General features: G+C 40.2%; 1 protein-coding gene across 2 annotated transcripts in view; it reads left to right on the top strand.

Moving 5' to 3' along the window:
* The window catches only part of IGF2BP3 (insulin like growth factor 2 mRNA binding protein 3), a 115,437-nt gene extending 96,023 nt beyond the window's left edge, over positions 1 to 19,414 (top strand). For both annotated transcript variants that reach the window (XM_061464759.1, XM_061464760.1), the window contains 5 exons: positions 6,308 to 6,427; positions 10,509 to 10,583; positions 14,259 to 14,390; positions 15,688 to 15,801; positions 16,722 to 19,414. In XM_061464759.1, coding sequence (XP_061320743.1) covers positions 6,308 to 6,427; positions 10,509 to 10,583; positions 14,259 to 14,390; positions 15,688 to 15,801; positions 16,722 to 16,823 — 543 coding nt within the window. In that variant the 3' untranslated portion in view covers positions 16,824 to 19,414. The remainder of the gene's footprint in view (positions 1 to 6,307; positions 6,428 to 10,508; positions 10,584 to 14,258; positions 14,391 to 15,687; positions 15,802 to 16,721) is intronic.
* The last annotated feature ends 779 nt before the right edge of the window (positions 19,415 to 20,193 follow it).

Below are 20,193 nucleotides of genomic sequence, written 5' to 3'. Positions count from 1 at the left end.
GAATTTAATGCAGTCATCTATTAGCTGTATGTTTACTTTACACAGTGGATTTGTTTACTGTTTAAAAACAAAGAACCACCAGTAATCCACTAGGCTAGATGGTAGCCAAACATTGGCTGAGAATGTTCCATGAAGGCTTAAAATAGCTTTTAATTATTTCCCTCTCAGCTAAAAAAAAATGACGCTGGCTAGAAATGGATAACATGACTTTGTGACTTAAAATAAATGTCTTATTCTAAGGTAATTCATTTGCAATGCATTTAGAGTAAATGAAAACATGTACTGGAGATGCATAACGGGCACAGAAACCAGCAAAGATCTGATTCTGTTCCCATTGATGTCTGGCACAAAATCCTATTTACTTCAGTGGGTACAGTATTTTTAAAGATTTACAGCCTTATCCCAAATGTTGCCATGGATTTACCAACCACATGCGTTTGATGGAGCAAGGGGTCTATGGAGACACTTAAAAACATGACTGGAAAAAAAATTGTGTTGTTGGCAAGCTTGCAGAAAAAGACTGAGATTAATGCTGAAGTTAATATAAGGGACATAAATAACAAACATGTCCCCTTACCAGCCCTGCAGTGGGTGAGATCATACACTCATAGTGACTGGGGAAGCTGTAGACTGACCAAGCAGCAACATCAGATGAAAGAAAGAAAGGGGGTGGGGGTTTGTCTCAGGGAAGAACAGAGGAGGCAAAACTTTTATGTTGGTGTGTTTGGGGTGGTTTTTTTGTGTGGTTTTATTTTGGGGGGGGGCTTTAAATTATAATTTTTATTTATTTTTAAATATAATTTCCCAAATGCAGTGTCTACTTCCCCAACTCTGATGGTTTCAGACCTACTTTTTTTACGTCCCATGATCCATCTGAAGAATCATAGGTTCATTTTTCTGAGTCTTCATCCTTGCATGGCTGTGCTTTGGCTGTTATGCAAGTGCAAGATGAGGAGGAATGCTTTTCCTTCTGACCTACTGGGTAAGGGAAAAAGCTCTCCTTCCTGTGTGTGATTTTGGGCAGTTTGTAGGACTGATGCACCAGGCCTTGGCAAAAGTGTTACAGTAAGCTTACCCCAAGGGCACCCTGTTGGTGCTCTACAGATCTTTTGCAAGCAGAAGCTGCAGAAATAAGAGTGAATCTGCAGATTTTCTTGGCTGGAAGTCCTCAGCTTGTATCTCTGCTGTGGACCAGTAGCTCTTGTGTAGGGGAGGACATGGAGCAATATGCCAAGGAGGGGAAGAGCCTCACCACAGCTGAGGCTCTGAAAGCTAAGAAATGTTAAGCCAGTTTGCAAAGAGTAGACTGTAACATGGTAGGGATGACAACAGAGAAGTGATTCTCCTAGGAAAGTCTTCTGTGTAGGGCTGTAGAGTCTGGCTGGAGCGAAGGGAACCATCCTGATGGTACCTGCAGCACAGGGGCTCCAGGAGAGCCCAGTAGTGTAATAGGGAAGCAGCCAGGGGTTACAGGGTTTTAGTAACAGAAGAGGCTAGGTCTTAGATAGAGGTGGTGGGAATTTGAAAGAGAAACACTTGGCATAGTCTGTTAGGCTAGGGACAGATGGTTGGCGTTCAGGGACTTGCAGGAGGTATGTAAGGAGGTGTATCCAAGCTGCCACAGGAAAAAACGTTGGAGTAGACTAAAACGTTAGAGCTACTGGTGTGCAGAAGCAGTTGCTTAGCTTCATACAATGGGGTAGATTAACTTACGTCTCTGTGTTAGATCACTGTTTTCAACCCTGATTTGAATGAGCAAGCAGGAAATCTGATTTGAGTTACCAAGTTTTACATCTATACTTTAGTTACCTTTCTGAAAGCCTTAGTGTAGTCTGTGCCACCACAGCTACCCTTTGCTAACATAGGGAATATATTTAAACAAGCAGGCAGTTTACCATTTGCTCTGGTTAATGTATTTTTTCCATTTTCTGTTAAAAAATGGTGAGTGGGTTTTTTCTTATTTTTGATTAATTTTTAACTTCTGATTTTCATCAGGCTACATTTGGGTAGAAATCAGAATGCAATTAATGAACAAAACCAGCATTTAAAATTGTTTTTATTAGTTAAATGTGCTGGATATAGATGAAAAATGCTTATCAAGCCTGGTTTGTGTCTAAAGCGTACTGACTTCTGTAGAAACAAAGCAAGTATTATCGGCTGTTTATGAACTGAATTAATTGTTTCTTGTTACTGTGGTTTTCAGGAATCTCTTTCTTGGAACTAAGAAATCTTGGTTTCTGAATTTTGGATTCTGGAGGGTTGTTTTCTTTTTTTATTTAATTCTAAGAAATAAGCTCTCTATCCGAGTCAACATCCCGGTGTTGTCGAACTGTGTGTCCCAGCTACATGAGACACAACTTCTCTCCCCAGAGGAAGTCTTCCTGCCCCATGGCCTGGAAGCATGTGTAGCTTGCTTTATCTTGTTTGGATCCTCTCAGTGTTAGGGCAGAAGGAGGTGGTCTGTGTATCACAGACCTCTGAGACACTTACTTGTGAATTGTGGTGGATGTATGGACCATCCATCTTGAAGATCCTTGGTTACTTATTTAAAAGATTAAGGTTTTTGCATGTATCTGTCAGTTCCCAGGACTGGGTTGGTTTTGAGTAAACTATTTTCTCATGTGGGGGGAAAATAAAGTGAATAGGAAAGAGGACAAAATTGCACAGAATTCTCCATATACAGGAGACCTTACTGTTGTCAAAATTAGTGATTAATTCCATGACTTAATGAACTTTACAACTCCAGCTCTTCAACATTTAGGCTGAAAAGTATTTAAGTTTGTAACTATACCATAAAGGCCTTTAAAATTATGAGGCAAAAAAGAGGAATTGCAGGATGCTTTCTGTCATTACAGGCGGGTATCCTCCAAGAGATATACATATATAGATATAAATTTTCATTTTTAAATTTTAAGTATATGTTTAAGCAAACTTGGCCTTGTTAAGGGACTGAACGTTGAAGCTCAAATTTCACACAGTGGGAAATCGGCTTCCTAAATTTAGTACATCTAACATATGTTTAAGATCTAGGAATCTATTTCTGATATAATTCATGCTCAAAGTTCCTGGAAAGCTCTATGACTTATGTGGCATGGCATGGGGAAGATTAAATTATAGCTGATTTTCTTCCATCCTAAGATCCCCAGAAGCATCTGAAAGATTGATGGGTGGTGTAGTCATTGCATTATGTTTTGATGTGTTTCTTTTGGAGGATAGTCTTCCAGTAAATACAAAAGGATTTCAAAATTATTGTGGGTAAGAAGGTGGACAGATAATAAATTGAACTTGGTGTTGTTATACTCTCTTAAAAGCCTTAGCTAGACTTGATTTCTGCCAGAAGGAAAAAGAAAGAGCTGCTGTGTTTGATGTTCATGCTTTAAAACAAGTCCAACAGGGTGGGTTTTTTGGGTGGTTAAAAATCACTGTGGGTAAGGAAATGGAAGTAATTTCTCTAAATCCTGCATGACGTTATACTGGAGATGGGTTTGGTTGTACATATGTGCCACTGTCTGAGAAGCGACAATGTAGACGCAGCTCTGTATCAACAAATTCTCCACTGCTCCCTAATAAGCACAGATTACTACTGCGCCAGAAGTTTAACATTGAAGATCCTCTCCCCAAAATAATAATGAAGTCCTTTAGGAAAAAAAGAAGTTGGAATGCATCACCAAGTCAAAACTGTGAGGAGGGATGGGGGGAGAGGGCTACAGTGAGCTGACTGTACTTTTGGAAAGACACATGTACATCTTCTGTCTACCATTGCTGCCCATGTTTCATATTTAAGGGTGAGGCAGCAGAAAGGAATTTCAGTGGTGAATTGAATCTAGCCAAGAAAGTGGCTTCAAATCAAGCTCTGGTAAGAGGAGAGGAAAACTGCTGCAGGCAGATGGGCAACAGAGAGAAGGCAGGGACTATTTGCAAAAAAAGTAATGAAGTTTGATTTGCTCCTATGGCAGAGAAATGTCTGGAGGTGGGTTCAGGTAGAAGCTGTGTAAATTCGTGAAAATCGAGTCAAGTTATATATTTTGTTTGTATCCGTGCTATATGACTTATCTGGGGAGTTTGTGTGTGCTAGCTCAAATCTTAACTGGAAGAGGGTGGCTGGAGCTGCACTTGGGAGGGAAGACTTTGGCAGTGGCTTTTTGCAGGAGCTGGAGTGTTGGTGGAGGTAGGGGTCAAGGAGACGAATGAGCAAGGGGTGGCTAAGCTGTCTTAGTATGGGTCCTTGCAACACATCCAGAAAGAAGCCCAAATGCCTCATGAATTTGTATCTGTTTAGAAACAGTTCTCAGAAGTGGTGAGATCAACCAGGTACCTAGAATAGTGTTTCCACATTACTGGAAATCTTGCTGGATTCACAATGAACATGTAAAAGGGCTTACTATGAGTGTGCTCAAAGGATGTTTGTAATAATAGAAGGAGAAATTGAGTAATCTTCTGGAAAGTGGTTTAACACACACTGAAATGACTGGTATCTTTCATTAGAAACACGTTTCAGGGCGTAGTTTTGAGATCGTTTTAAACTGATCTGTAGGCAGATTGAAAGGTGCTCCTGTGCCCTGACCTAACTATTGTTGCTTCCTCCCTCCTTCCAAGACTGCCACTTGTGTGGCTCTCTGGTTATTCAGGTCAGGGACCCACTGTGTACCTTAAGAATCAGCTGGATCCGCAATACTGCTGCCCACAAAGCACACAGGGGGGCAGTGGGGAGGTGGGTGTGGAGGGCTGCATCCTGTATCCAGGGAAAACGTGGGTTTAAACCAGCTTAAACTGACTGTGAATCCTGATGCCTTGTATGTGTGAAAACACAGGGTAAATTGTGTAACTGCTGAAAACACCTAAAGCAACCAGCAGAATGTGTTTCTATTCTCAATATCCTATTTTGGGGTTTCTTCACCTGGTACATGGAGCTGTGCCTGGAATTTGTTTCCCCTGAGGTAACAGTTGACTTGTGTTTACCAAAAATAAAGTGGTAAAACTTGGAAACAAGCATTTTGTTCTGATTTGTTTACAGTTAATGCATCAGGACTTTGCTTCACCTCAAAAGAAGTTACTGAAATTAAAAATAAGTGGAGAGAGCTCCTTTTAGGATTGCTTTCTGCTGTGTTGCGTATAGCGTATCTTTTCCTGAAAATATCACTGAAAAAGCTGCTTCAGTGAGCTTCTGTATGTGGGTCTGTATCCCTACCAAAATACACAAGCAAGCAAAGCTCAATGAGCATGGCTGGTCCCACGTGCTCCGCTCGGTGATGCTCAGGCTGGTCTGCATGGTGGGCACTGAGAAAGTGAGGAATGAGGATGGCTGTGTTGTCTTCAAATACCTCTTTGAAAATACGTAAGAGGGCTACATGGAGGAAGAAATATTTGAAATGGGGGGGAGTCCTAGTTCAAAGAAGGGCTCGAGCAAAATGCATTTGAGAAGTAACCCTTACATAAGTGAGTAGATTGATGGTACAGTGGCATAGTTGGGTACTCAGCAGTGATCTGTTAGCCCAGGATGAGCTCTTCTGGTAGAATGGTTATGGCTTATTGTGGCATATGTAACCCTGAGGTTTGATCATCACTATGTAGCATGTAGAGAGGATCTCAAGTGTTACGTTGAGCTCTCCAGCTGGGGCCTCTGCTTGAAAGCAATAGGAAGCTTCAGTGGTGCCTGATACACAGTGGGTACAATGTTAAGGTCCTCTTGCTGTTGAGAATGCCTTATCTGGTGTTTAATTTACTAGCCTGCTTGAGGCCTGCTGCCAAGGCTCCAACTGTTGCATAATGTTACACAGGAGGAATAGCTGGCAGTTTTCAAGCTCTGGCTATCATTCCAGATCACTCCCACACAAAGGAAATTGTAGCGTAGATGTAACTCTGAGGGTTTTTGTGCTGCTCTCAGCACAATCCAAAATTAAACAAATAACTAGGAAAACTAGAAAGAGTTTTCCTGCTCAGGCTGTAGCCCTTCTGCTTTATAGCAGCCTCATCGGCAGAGTCTTGCATGGGGAACAGCATCCAGTGATGGGTAAGAATGAGAAGCTCGCAAAGAAGCAGCACCGCAGTAGTTTTTTTAAAGATCTAAGTGTTAAAATTGCAAGTGTTTCATAAAAGATGAAAGAATCCTCTTTTGGCTTAAACTGTTCTTTCATGTTCTGTAGATTTTGTGATTCCCAGAAAAGCCATACCTTTAATAATCAGACATCACAGGGCATTATAAGATTTCCCCCTTGTTTCCATGCATGCCTGTTCAGTACCCGTTTTCCTGTCAGCCTGAATTGTAATGTTCAAAAACATTCACTGCATATTTCCTTCTTCCCCACAGCAACAGCCCGAGTCTGAGACTGTTCATCTGTTCATCCCAGCCTTGGCAGTTGGAGCTATTATTGGCAAGCAGGGACAGCACATCAAACAACTTTCTCGTTTTGCAGGCGCATCCATTAAGGTATTATTACACTGACTAACTTTCTGTCTTATTCTACGTGAGACTCTCAGCAAGTTTGCACAAGCAGTATTTTCGTGAATGTCCTCCCCCACTCCATGCTTAGAATGTGATATGATAAATGGTACATGTGTTTATAAATCATCTTTTAATCTTCTTTGAGACAAGATAATTAGAAGCATGTTTTCAAACGTCTCCTGAGGTGTGAAATATAAGCTGCAAAGAAAACTACTTTGGTGGTCTCGATTTCTTAGAAACAGACTTATGTCTTAATGATGCACTGCTTAAAGGCTTTCTTCTTGCTTTCAGTAAAGTGAAAATTGGAGAGGCAAATTTCCCTTCTAAAAACAGCAGCACAGGTGAAATCTCCTACTGCTGTGGCTGCTCTTGCTCTCTTTCAGATGGATTGGTCTGGGCTGTGAAGCCCAGATTGCTCCATGTTGAAGTGTGTATATTCTAATATTGCTCATGAACTCCAAGCTCATGGGGTCAGTCAGTTCTTTAGCATCATGTTTACCTCAGCACCCTGATGCTTTACCATCCAGCTGTTAGTGTGTTGACTGCCCCAGTGTAGCTAAGAACAAGAAGGTTTGCAGAGGTTGACCTAACAGAAGCTTAGGTTTGAATTTTAGCAAATTTGGTGAAATCCTCCTTGGCTGTGTATAGGAGTTGGTACACATTGCAATTGTAGGAAGGCCTTGGATTTCTGCTACTAATGTCATTGTAACTACAACTATCTTCTCTAGATGCTTGACATTTTTCTTGTAAATAGCCGGTTCTGCTGTTCTATGATGTAAAGATAATATTTTGGCCTAAATTAAAAAAGAAAAAGTTAATCTGTTTCCTGTGCAGGGAAACGTCAAACATTTTCTTCTCAGTTCTCTTTCTGCTCAGATGTGGCCTGTTTAGTGAGTGCTATGGGAGGGATCTGCCAAAGGTCAAGGGTAGAGGGTTGGAAGCTGTCTACGCTGAGTTGAGTGTGGTGAAGCCAGTGGGGCTAGGCTTGGCTTGGAAGGTGTTCATCTAAGTGTGCAGAGCAAAGTAATTGGGGAACCCTCATGAATGAGCCTTGTGTGTGGTTTGCAGAATGCCAATCCATTAACTGGCCAGTCAACCAACTGGCGTGTTGCCCAGTTCCATCCTTTGTTGAACAGTACATTACATAGTAGTTATACTACCCAGATGGTTTACATTAGTAGAGCACTAATAATCATATTTTATGGGAAAAAATGGAATAGAAGAACGAGGGGTTGATTTTTCTTTATCAAACCTGTCTTGCATGGAGGTGCAATGTACTATGTGTATTTCCGCTTCCTCTCTCCTTTCCCATAGTTTGCATCTATAGATTAAGTGACATATGGAAGGTACTGCTAGGTGGAGAGAGAAATGTGAAACAACCTGGACCTCCAAGAACCTGTCCAAACTAGTTCTTTAGTTGGTCTTTGGAAGATGGTTTAGTGGAAAGGGAGTTTCCCATGCTTCTTATGCACCTGGCTAACAGTGGCCTCGGGCTGCTTCTACTGGCTGGCACCCTTCTACCCACTGCATTTAACATATCTGTATTAATTGAAATTCACTTAAGTTTGCTAAACCCCTGGTTGTCTTTTGTTCCTTCAGTAGGAATTAAGTAAAGAAGTTTTTGGTGGAAATAGGATTAAATGTCAACAGAACTTATACAGATGCAGGGTGTGCTTGCTATAAATTGGGAAGTTGCATGCGTGCATGCTTAGCAATGAAAATAAAAATGCACCTTCATCTGTAATCTGACAGAACAATATGGAGCAACGCGCTTTATTCTGTGTGAAAGTGTTAAAGATGACAGTTAGTGGTAACTTATTAAAAACTTCTCAACTTCCCTCATGTTGACCACCTGCCCTTTATTATAACTTTAACAAACTAATAATAAACTGTGATCAGCAAGGAATACATGCTTTTAGCTAAGAGTTGGAGGTAGTGCTGCCTGAGTAACTTTTGACTTGCCAAACTGTAGTAATCGTACTTTGTGGAGGAAGTCTTTGTGCATGACACTGAACTTTTGAGTTGTGCTCTGGGTTGTTGCAGATGAAAACATTTTGCATCCTAATGTGCTCATCCTGAGCATTGTATACCTGACGAAACTCATTAGCCACAAAGTAAGACTAGATAAAATGCAGATGCACAGGGGTTCTGGTTAAGCCTGCAGTGCCCAGCCCATCATTTCAGAGGTGCATGTGGCTACTGATGAGCTCAGGTTGTGTCCCTTTGCTGGGGGGAGGGAGCTGGTTGCTTGGTAATGTAGGCTTGGTGTGGGGCTCCAGCAGACTGAACTGTTCAGCAAAGGAGACCAGCCAGAGATATCTGGGCTGCCTGCTGCCTACCCTGTACTGCAGTGCTGGGACCTGTTGGGAACCATTGGGATCTCCTTGGTTATATATTACTCTCAGATTAGCCCTTCCTGTCTCCAAAGGAGTTGGGAATGAGTGTTTTGGGTGTATGAAGTTGTCAGCTTGTGGCTTTGACATATGGAAGACTGCTTTTTTTTCTGGTTAGGAATGTAAAACTGTTTCTCTCAGAAGTTAAAAATGCACCACTTGGATGCTATTTGTATGTATATAACTTCTCCTTCCAAGAGCAGACAGACAAAATTAACACTGAAGTCTCTTATGCTGACCCTTCAGACGTTGAAATGTTAGTCAGTAAGTGTTTCTTTCATAGCCCTCAGCTATGTTTTACTCCAACTTCTGAGAACAGGACATTCTAAGATAAAAGTTAAGCGAGGAAGATCTCAGAACATTTTAACACATCTAAGATGTAACTAAGGCTTGATGGAAAAATACTTGTCCTAAAATTTCAATAAAGGTACTGGTGTTCACTAGAAAAATATGAGGTGACTGAGAGGCAAACTGCAGTGTCCTTGTTACGTGAATGGCAGTTGTCAGGCTGAGATGTGTTCAGTCAGCTGCCTCCAAATGTGTCTTGAAATTTTGCCCCTCTAAAACAGTTGTGGTTCAAAGAATAAATGGGATTTAGTCTGTGCGTGCCCTTACCACAAAGTCTTGTCATATAAATGTACTGCTGTAAAATGAACGTGTATTTTTAGGTATAGCCAACTGGAATGCAAAAGTTGTATGAAAAATAAATATGCAAAACAGATAAGTAGTATGTAATGTCTTCTGCAACTGAGGGCTCAATATGAATAACTACATAAACTTTTGTTAGCAAAATTCTTTAGTGAAAATGATGCATGGTGACTGGTAATTTGTCTGAAATAAGCTACAGCTGTTAAATATGAATAACATCCCTATGCCAACAGCTAAGATGAAACCTTGGAGTGTTTAATATATTGTTCATTTAACAGCAGCTATTTAATACTAGGTGCAACAATGGAAATGTCAGTTGTGATAAACAAAAGATTCATCCCGAATGTCAGAGGCTAGCTTGACTTATTTAATGCCACTGAAGTCCAAGAACAGCACCCATAGATATTACTTTAGTGGTGACATGAACTGCTGAAGATCCTACAGGCGTCTCTGTCTCAGCTCTGGTGGAGCTTAATTTTCATATGGGTCACACAAGTATCTGTACATAGAAACCCCTTAGAAACTGCTAACTTATTGTCCAGGACAGAGGGACCTGAATCAGTTTTGGATCTGATTAGTTACAACAGTAACATGATCTTCTTTTTTCAAGGGTATGGATGCAAACTTTTGCTAACGAGCAAAACTCGTTAGACTATTAAAGTTTGTGGGTAGGGATGGAAGTCACAGTCCACTAACAGCATTCGTCTTTTTGAAGGTTACATATATACTACCACTCATAGTCACATGAAAATGGCTTGTGAGATTTTGCCGTATGTGGATGAGTAGCTATGCTTTTAATTTTCAGAAGTAAATTTGCTTATGGTTTAGCTGATTTCTCTGTATTTCATTATAGCTAATTAATGCACTTTAAAGAGAACAAACCTGTTATGACTGAAGTATAAAGCTACTGCTGTAACGAATACTTTTTCACTTTTGAACAGAATGTGAGACTGAAACAGGGAGGAGGTGGCTTTAAACTATTCCTTCAAAAGACAACTACCAAAAGCTATGCTTATCTATTCCAGATTGCCCCTGCTGAAGGACCAGATGCCAAGCTGAGAATGGTTATCATCACTGGACCTCCAGAAGCTCAGTTCAAGGTATAACACATAAAAACTTGTCATTCTGTAGTGGCCTTTGGACTGTAAGGAATACTGAAAACAAACCACTTGGTTCCAAGTACCAGTCTATTAAGAATTTTATAAACACTTGATTTTTGCTTCCCTTTTGCTGAAAGGTATCTTGTATGAATGAGTAATGCAGTACTATCAGAGGCCACATTCTGGTCACCTGAAAACTGGTGCAAGTTTCATGTAGGTTAGAATCAAGCCTAGCATGAAAATATGGCCATACTACATTCGTGGTTTTCCCTTTTACTTACAAGCACAATAGTTCAGTCTTTCTAGTCTGTCTTAATACATACAGTTCAGTGTATTTAATTGAAATAACAAAGCCGACAAGATGAGAGACTGAGTCTTACCAGGTTACTGTTGCATGCCAAATGGAAAATGCTTTTTGGGTAGCTCTACAGATAAATACAAGATTTCTAATTGTATTTCCACTACAACTACAAGGAGATACTCAATCTGATTATCCCATTTGTGTTCAAATTGAGTTCTGGAGTGGCCTTTTCCCTTAAGTGCCAAGGGATAAATCTAGTTATCCCAAAAGGAGTTGACCATTTTAGGAATGATGCAGACAGCTCAGTGAAGCAGTGCAGCAGTGGCTTCATCACAGATAAGTCTCAGAGCAGGTAGAAAGTTACCTGAGAGTTCATGTGCTAGCATCATTCTCTTGCCTGTTCTTGGTTTTGTCTTTATGTTTTTGCTTCAGGACATCTTGCAAGAAGGAGGTGCACAAACTTCAGGTATATCTATAATTAGTTTCACTAATGCCTTTAGGAGTTTTGGAGCTGTACCAGGGCAGGCATTTTGCAGTGGTAATAGTGAACTAGATGCACATAGGATTAATGCTCAGTTACCATATACATTTGAGAAGCTACTGAAGGCAAAGCATAATTTAGAAGTTCTGCCCCCTTGAGGTTTTCTGTGTGCATGTGGGCTTTGGCCACATGGTATGTTCCACATATGGGGTGCTCTTGTGACCTAGGAGCAGCACAAGGTCAGATTCTGGCTACCTTTTCTTTCCATCAGGTACCACTGCATTTACTCTCGAGGAATAATAGAACAAAATAGATTATAAATCTATAAATATATATATTAATCTATTATAAATATATATAAATATATATTTAGATAAATACATATATTTCTAAATATATATATAAACCTATATAGATTTATGATAGAGTATTAGCCCTTATCCTGACTGTTAACACAGGCAAAGGCTTGACCTCAGGTGTCTTTCCTAAAATAGACTTGACGCCCACAGAGTTATTTTGCCAGCTTTTCTCCTCAACCTAGATCATGCAAGGAGGAAAACCTCTGTTTTCTGCAGCCCATATATTGGTTAAAACCACATCAGTCATTCACTTCTCTACACTTGGGCTTCTCCCTGCAAGGAGGAATCAATGTACTAGGACAGCTGATGTTCCTGGATATTCTGGTGTTGTTAAGAAGGGTTATCCCTTGGGGCTCTCTTCAGCTCCAGTCCTTGTAGTCTTTTACTACTCTTTGAGCAATGTCCTCCTGACTTAGATGGACAGAAGCGGATTCAGCCCTTTCTTTTATCACCACTGTTAATGTGAAGCATGCTTTACAGTCAGAGCAAAGCTTCATTAATGCTTAAACTCTGCTTAAGAAGGGTCTTCTCTGCCTTTGAGAGTAAGGTATTGCTTGATAGGCACCAAGAATCTGGGTGCATAACACCTTGAAGAGGGAATAGCTGCTGCCCAGATAAGTAACTTGGAGAGGTGGCGTCATCCCAGAGCCTGTGAGTTTGGCATCCTTTCCCTACTACATTGTATTCTGCTGGCTGATTCATGTCTGTGGTAGCTGCAGTGGCTGCACCCCTTTCTTTCTCAGCTGCAGTAGCCTGAGGATGTTGTGGTATGCAGTGCTATTACTAGCAGGGCAACGGGAAGAGAGTATGCCACTATTTACAGCCTCTGTTGCAGTGCTCCCTACAGTTTAGGTGTACCCGTGACACCAGTATTCAGAGATTACCGTGTTGCCTTGGACCTTAGACATGTGCAAGCAAAGTGGAATCTAGTCTAGTCGGTGTACTTCAGCCACTATTTTACTATGAAGGAGCTGCAGCCCAGTTAGATTATTTTCTTTCCTTAAAGACTCTTTCAAGAGCCAAAAGATTTGGGATGATGGAAGTATATTTATGACTTTAAAAAAGTCAACATCCCACCTTGTTCTATGATTCAGTAGTAATGCATGTTTCCTACAGTACCTCTCTTACTGAACCCTCCAGCCTGTGCAGATTGTCAAGGTGTTACACACACAGAAAGTGTTGCTATTGAAATGAAAGAGCTATGCTGGTTACTGTCTGTCTCTAACAAATTTGGAAGTAGTTTCAAAATCTCCAGCTCAAGATGATGGCTGGGAGCAGTACTCTATCTGCTCTTTGCAAACCTTTCTGAAGTGTTTTCCTGGAGAAGGAATTTCTGATTCTAGGGCTGATGATGGTGCCAGAATGTGTTAGTTCTACTGAGTTCTCATATGGCTTTTCTGTGTAGTTACTTTCAGCTCCAAGGTCACAAAATGCCTTTCATCTTACCCATTCTAGAGTAGTATGAATTTTTGGCTTTTAGGAGATGAGCTAGAAATAAGTCAAAATAAGCTGCCACTATGTAAAATAATTATCGCATCATACAATCTTCTTGGACTTTACATATTCCATTACAGTAGTGGCCTGTAAAATGGTTGTATTTAGCATGTATGCAGTGACAGGCTGGTGAGCATGATTTAAAGAAGGTGACAAAGAATCTGAACTGGAAAGGCTTTGTGGTCCTACACTTACAGTCTTTTCAGAGCTCCTCTCTTCTGTACCTCAGTAGAAATGTTCTTTTGATCCCTCTAGAAGATGCAGGGTAGAAGATTGGTTACCATTTATCACATTCATCAGATTATTCACAGATCAGTGACAGGAAATAAGGATTTAAATGCGTTTAAAAATCGGCAACGTTCATCAGCTTAGTCTCAGTGGACATTCTTCTTGCTACCTGGCACCTCTGTGTTCCCCAGAAAAGAACCATGTGCTGCTCGGAGTAATACTGATCCCATGGTGCTGTTTAGATCTCGTTTGATTTTTCACTTTAGAAAACTGGGCAAGCTCAGATTTGTTTTTACACAATGTGTTGTAATGGGTTGTCGAAGTGAGCTGTTTGCTCTAACTGGAGGCTTTATCCCATGACTTGTTGGGGGGGGGGGGGGGGGGCTTTTCTCTTTTTTTTCCAGTTTAACATCTTTAAAAGAACGGTTTTCTGAGGCAATTAATTGCATTCTGTGCTTCTGGGTGTAATAAGAAATGTTTCAGTCAGGCAGTTTTTCTCTCCGCCACTCTTTACCGAAGCGCAATGATTTCTCTTAAAAGCTGTGTTTCTTCTGAAAAGCAGAATAATGATTGCTGTGAAACTGCTCCATGATTCCTGGTTTGTCATTCAGTCTTTAAGGCTGGGCAGTGGTGCTTCCTAGTTTGGTACAAAGACTTCTTTTAAAGAAATAGTTATAGCATTTTTTTATTTTTTTTTTTTTAGGGAAAACACTCTGTCAGGGCTATGTATTGAGAATTCTCCTTTCTGTGGGCTTTCTTGCAGTTAACTGGATTTCAGTAAACGCATTCTCTAACTGAAAGCACTTTTGCAGGCTCAAGGGAGAATCTATGGAAAACTTAAAGAAGAAAATTTCTTTGGACCTAAAGAAGAAGTGAAACTTGAGGCTCATATAAAAGTGCCATCCTATGCTGCTGGTAGAGTTATTGGTAAAGGAGGCAAAACAGTAAGTAGCTGAAATAATACTTGTAGTGTTATGTTTCTTATTTCGGTGTATCTGTATGTATAAGGCTTAAACATTCAACTAACTAATACCTAATCCTAAATTAAAGCAGGGACTATTTTCTTTGCTGTACTTATTAAGCTTTCCTTTCTTCTACTGAGGAGTCAAGAGAAGCCAATCTCTAGCCAATACTCTTAACAAAAATCAATAGCCAGAGTCAGATCTGCAGGGCTTTACTGATATAAATGTAGTTCTGCTGTTTAGAGTGAATGTTACCACTCAAGACCTGCTTCTGTGAACCTTAATTTATGCCAGATTTAGCCAAAAGATTTCACTAATCTCATTTAATAAAGATCAAATCCACTGTGCCTGAAGATGGCATTTCTGGTCACAACTGAATGAAAGCATAATTTCTAAATAATTGGTAGGAAATCAAGACATATTCAGACCTCAGTGTTATAAAAACCTCTATTTTTGCGTCAGCTTAATTGATGGCATTTCTTAGGCTTAGTTTATTGCTTAAAATAACATCAATCCTGAAAAGGTGCCGGTACTCCAGTATTCTCATATGGTTGTGAGTTAGGAGCTGGCTGATATTTGCAAAGAAATGGTTCAGTCTTGGGTCTCCATCCTTGAGTACAATGGGATCTTGAAGTTAAGTGTCAGGAGGCAACATGGCCTCTTTCATTGCCTGCAGTGGTGAAAGGGCTTAAGGGCAAACATCTCTGAAAAGCTGTTCATCTGAACCATTTTTATTGAATAATGCTATGTGTTTCTCAAATAAAATGTGCGTAAACAGGACAAAGACTTTAATTCTCCTTAGCACTATGGAAGCTGATAGGTTACTGAAAATAATCTGGATACTTCTCAGTGATCTGTTTGGAGTTCTCCATCTTGTGGAGGTTTTTCAAGGAAAAATATATAAATACTTTGCCTTTTTTTTCTTCCCTACATTACACACTGGATGAGTTTTCTGACCTTAAACTTGTAAGCTTAACTGTAAACACTGTGGCATCTATTTGCTTTTTTTAAGTCGTATATTTAACACCTTCTGTGTGTTGTATTTAGTCTTTAAAACACTTCCACAAACCTAGAGAACTGGGTGCTAATTTATGTTAGAGACACAAGAAGGCTCATCTTGCAAAGCACACACACACACTGCTGCACAAAGATGGTTTCTGTTAGTGGGCTTCTTTTTTTAAACCATAATTTAGAGGATGTTGTCTCTGGTCAGCAGTATCTCTGAGGTTTGGTGGTTATGGGATATGCTTGTTTACAATTTTCTACTATCTATTTATAGGTAAATGAGCTTCAAAACTTGACAAGTGCAGAAGTTGTAGTCCCTCGTGACCAGACACCTGATGAAAATGATCAGGTGGTTGTGAAAATAACTGGTCACTTCTATGCATGCCAGGTAGGAGGAAATGGAATGAACTTGTGTTGCCTTGATGTTTTCATGATCTTTCTTTCCTATCTATGTTCAGAGCCAAGGGACAGAAGACTCTTATGATACAGAAGGCACTGCTTGCCAGGCTGCTGTAGTTGTCTTGCTGCAATAAACTTCCCACGTGCCTGTGAGAGTTTTATCGCAATATTGCACTGTTACATATGTAAAACAATCTTCTTAAATTCTCCTATTGATATATATAGACTCTGGCACTGCTAAAACTTTTAAAGCAAAAGAAAAGCCAGGTTGTGGTGGGACTGAAATTTGGATGGGAGATAAAAGGCATCTCATAATACCTGGCAAGGACTGCATCTGTACGTGCAATTTGTCCACATGGCCCAATCTGTTGATTTAGTATCATTAAGAAAAGGATCATAAGATTTCTTCCCTCTCTTAACTCTTAGTTTAGACTGATTCCTTTTGATACTTTGCTACAGGTGACTTGTAGTTCAGGAAGAAGGTGGGGGGCTGGTACTCCTTAGTCTGACCTTCTGGATTCCCTGGTGTATAAAACAGTTGTCCACTCTCTGTTAAAACAGTGGGTGTTTTTATAAAACATTAGTATCTCCAGAGGAGTAAAATGCAAGTAGCCTGTAGCCCCAATAATCTTGATGTGGGTAGCTGCCTTCCTATGCTCATGCTTTCTGTATTACTGATGTGAAAACTGACCATGCAGGTAGTTGTGCTAGGTGGAAAAACAGTTGAACTTTAAGTTGTGCATCATGACTAACCCAAATGTATTTTAACTAATGAGCAGCCTTGTTGGTATGAGGAACTTGGTTATTCCAGATTTTCTTACTCCCAGTAGCACCTATAGTCGGTTGTAGACAGCAGTCACTGGAGCATGGCATCATGATGGGTTGTTTCTTCTTCTTTCTGTCCTTCAGCTTGCTCAGAGAAAAATTCAGGAAATACTGGCTCAGGTAAGAAGGCAGCAGCAGCAGCAAAAAACATTGCAAAGTGGACAGCCTCAGCCAAGACGGAAATAAAGGTTTAGGAAATGGCCCATCAGAGACAGATGCCAGACCAAAGACAGACTGTGCGACGGAGAGACGGGTGGTGAGCACCTGTTGAAGTTGTATGCAGAAGATCCACCAAGCCAATCACCTGTTCGAGGACCAGGCAACCGCTGAACGCTGTCTCTGAGAATGTATTCTTTAGGCTCTCTCAAACTTTTGAAACCCAGCTTTAAAAATAAGGACCCCTTCACTTCCCTTTTGTTCTATTCTCACAATTTAACATAAACTCGTTAGTCTTTTTTATTGTTCTTATTATTCCCCAACAATTTTAGAACTTGGTTTAATGAAGCTTTCTCTTCTGAGTTCACTGGTTTAAAAAGTAAAGAAAAAACAACAAAAAAAAAGAAAAAAGAAAAACAAAAAAAGAAAAGGCATTGCTCTTATAGGTCCAGTTGTCAAAGAACAACCACATTTGGCGGGTGGGATTGCGGGTGGGCTAGGGTTAGAGCAAGGGAATCGACAAGAGTTTAAGTGTTAGTCCCAACGTTGAAACAAGTGGCATTTTTTAAAGAATTTGGTTGCATTTTTACATAACACTGCCATGAATAACCTAAGGGAAGTGTTGAATGGTGTTGGCCAGGGCATAAAAAGATAAATATGCATTTTTACTAAACTACCTCAGGCATTTAGTACCTCAATGAGAAATTGTTCCTTTTTTGCTTTTTTTTTTTTGGTATTTTGTATACTTTATAAAGCTTAATAGTTCTTGAGCATTTTATTTTTTTAAAAAAAAGACTAAAATTTGATCAGCCACCAGCCAGGAGTACTTACAGACTTATCGGGGAAAAATATAGCAGAGCACTTCTAGCTGCTGGCTGACGGGAGTAAGGTGGGTAAAAAAAACACGGCCTCAGGTTTGCTGAGGGCTTCAACACCATCATTTGTCTAAAGGAGAAAAAAAAAAATTCAGTGAATGTTCAAAAGCTAGTGAATGATGCCAACATTCTGATAGCAGCAATGCCGTTTAGTTTTCTTTTAAGATGGGATGAAAAAGTTTGTGACGGTACTTTATTGGGAACAGGACAAGGAAGTGATGGCAAGAGGCTGGGGTTGGGGGAAAAAATTTAGAAGGCTGCAAGAGGCTGAATTTTTTTTTTTGTGCTACTTGATTGAATGCATGAACCCTTTGTGCCTTTGACCATCACTACCTAATAATGCTACATTTAACCATTTGCAGCCCATTTGGACTTTGCCATTTTGTTCAAAGAGCAAGCTTCATCTTCAGTTTGATAGAACAGTTGATCTGCCGGAGCCTATTTGGGGCCAGGAGGGTCTCCGCTGTCTGCAGATCACATCATACTGCTTTCAGTTACCACGATGGGGGAAGGTCAAACAGTGTTTGATCACATAGAAAGATAATGAAAGGCTAAGTTTACATATCCAGCCGCTGTTATGGGCCACACTAAGCCACTTTGAAGGTTTTAAAAACTATTACAAGTTAAACAAACAAAACCAACCACCTCTCTAGCCTGGCTTATAATAGATGCAGCAGGATTTATGCACGTTCTGCAACCAACCATTAGAGGAGAAGAAAAAAAACCCAACAAACCTAAATGTCAAAAGGCAGGGATAACAGGAAAGTTACCAAATTTTTGAATTTCCAAATGTAATTTGAATGATGATTGTGGTAATAGTGACACATTCAAGTTTCTACAATAAACTTCAGTCTACCTCAGTTTAAGAAAAAGAAAAAACTAAGTATGTGGCAACACATGGTGCATAAAGACTGCTGTGTGTGTGTGAGTGTGCGCGCGCGCGCCTGTGTGTGTGGTCGACAGAGCCATGCTATTACCTCTGAACCTTTTTTTGTGATGTTTTTTGTGCATGAGATGATCAGAATCACCATGCTGCACTGATTTGAGGGGCACAACGAGCAAAAACATTTGTTTCATCATTTTGTTATCTACCTCTTAGGTTCATGTTGAAATAGAGGCATTACTACATAGACTAGATGATTTTCCCAAAGATCATTGTTGTACAGATTAGCTAATTTTGAAAATGGTCTGAAGTGGTTTTTTCCTGCATCTCTTCTTTACTAATTGGTTTAAAAACCACAAACTTATGTTGTAGTTTTAGCAAAGAGAAATGAGTTTCTTTTTTTCCTTTTTTGACAGTGACCTTCATCTAGCCTTTAGGAGGATAATGTTTTTTGTTCTTACAATGAATTTAAAATTACTGAAGTATGAGAAGTCATAGCGTTTTAATTTCTGTTGAGGCTTAAGTCAGTCCGACATTCCTTTCTTAACATTTGAGAAGGATTTGACTTCATGATTTTCCAGAAAAATGACTTTACAAATAGGTGCTGCATTTACATCAGCTGATTTAAATACTGTCATCTCTCGTTAAATTTCTAGACTTAATATGGTAAATCATGTTTTTCTTTTCAATTGAAACTTGGGAATATGGAGTATTTGGGAATAGCTAGAAAGTAAATACTGTAAATGATTTCAATATCCACAAAGTATGGATCATTTTTCATCTGTAATGTGCCCCCCAATGCAGCTCCACTTGCCAGATGCCTCTGAATGGAATAAAGAGTTTAACTCCTATCATCAGATAAAGTCGTGTGGTGTTTTTTTAAGTTAATGAGGCATAGGGACAGACTGTTTCGTGGTACTTTGGTTGAAGGTGGTTTTCTGTCCGTAATAACTCGATAAGGATGAACACTCATTCACAGATATTCATTCCATAGCTACCAGGGCAGCCAGCAGCCAGGTTATAATGTTTGCACTTCCTAATGCAAGCAGTGACTTCTGTCACTTCTAGTTTATCTTCCCCCTCCCATACAACAATGCCATACAGTCTGTAGTACAACCTGCAGTCCATGGTTTCAGCTTCATGCAGTTCCCTGAGGCTGGTTTGCTGTGGGAGGGATGTGTGCTTGACCATCCTGACCCAGAGCAAACAAGAACGGATCTTTAACAGGTTTGAACTGAGAACTGAATTGCAGTGATTTCTGGGGAGCTGGGCTTTACCCAGATTACTTTTGGCGTGCTCAGCATGATGAGGCTGTGCAGTCAACACGGCCCTAAAAACCTGGATAGGCAGAACTAGTCCCACTAGCAAGGAAATCTGATGGCAGGCAACCTGTATCTCACTCCTACCACCATGCCTGAACATGCACCACTTGCCAGTGAGGTGGTATGGCCTCTCCATTTAGATCCTCTTTAACATTTGGAATAGAAATGAAACTACATGTTTAAGTGACTGCTTTAGAGTGAGAGAGAGGGGCTGGAGAACGAAGGAGCATCATGAATAATGTAATTCTGTGATTTTGAAAGAGGAGTGGAAAACCAAACTGGTTTTCCAAACTCTTGCAGCCTCCTACTTGTCTTCACAA

The sequence above is a fragment of the Pezoporus flaviventris genome, unplaced genomic scaffold, assembly GCF_033815535.1.
Source record: "Pezoporus flaviventris isolate CSIRO_AGI_PZ_B2104156 unplaced genomic scaffold, CSIRO_AGI_Pfla_v1 ptg000037l, whole genome shotgun sequence".
Taxonomy (NCBI): domain Eukaryota; kingdom Metazoa; phylum Chordata; class Aves; order Psittaciformes; family Psittacidae; genus Pezoporus; species Pezoporus flaviventris.
The sequence above is the reverse complement of the archived record's forward strand: the minus strand, read 5'-3'. Positions and strand labels throughout refer to the sequence as shown.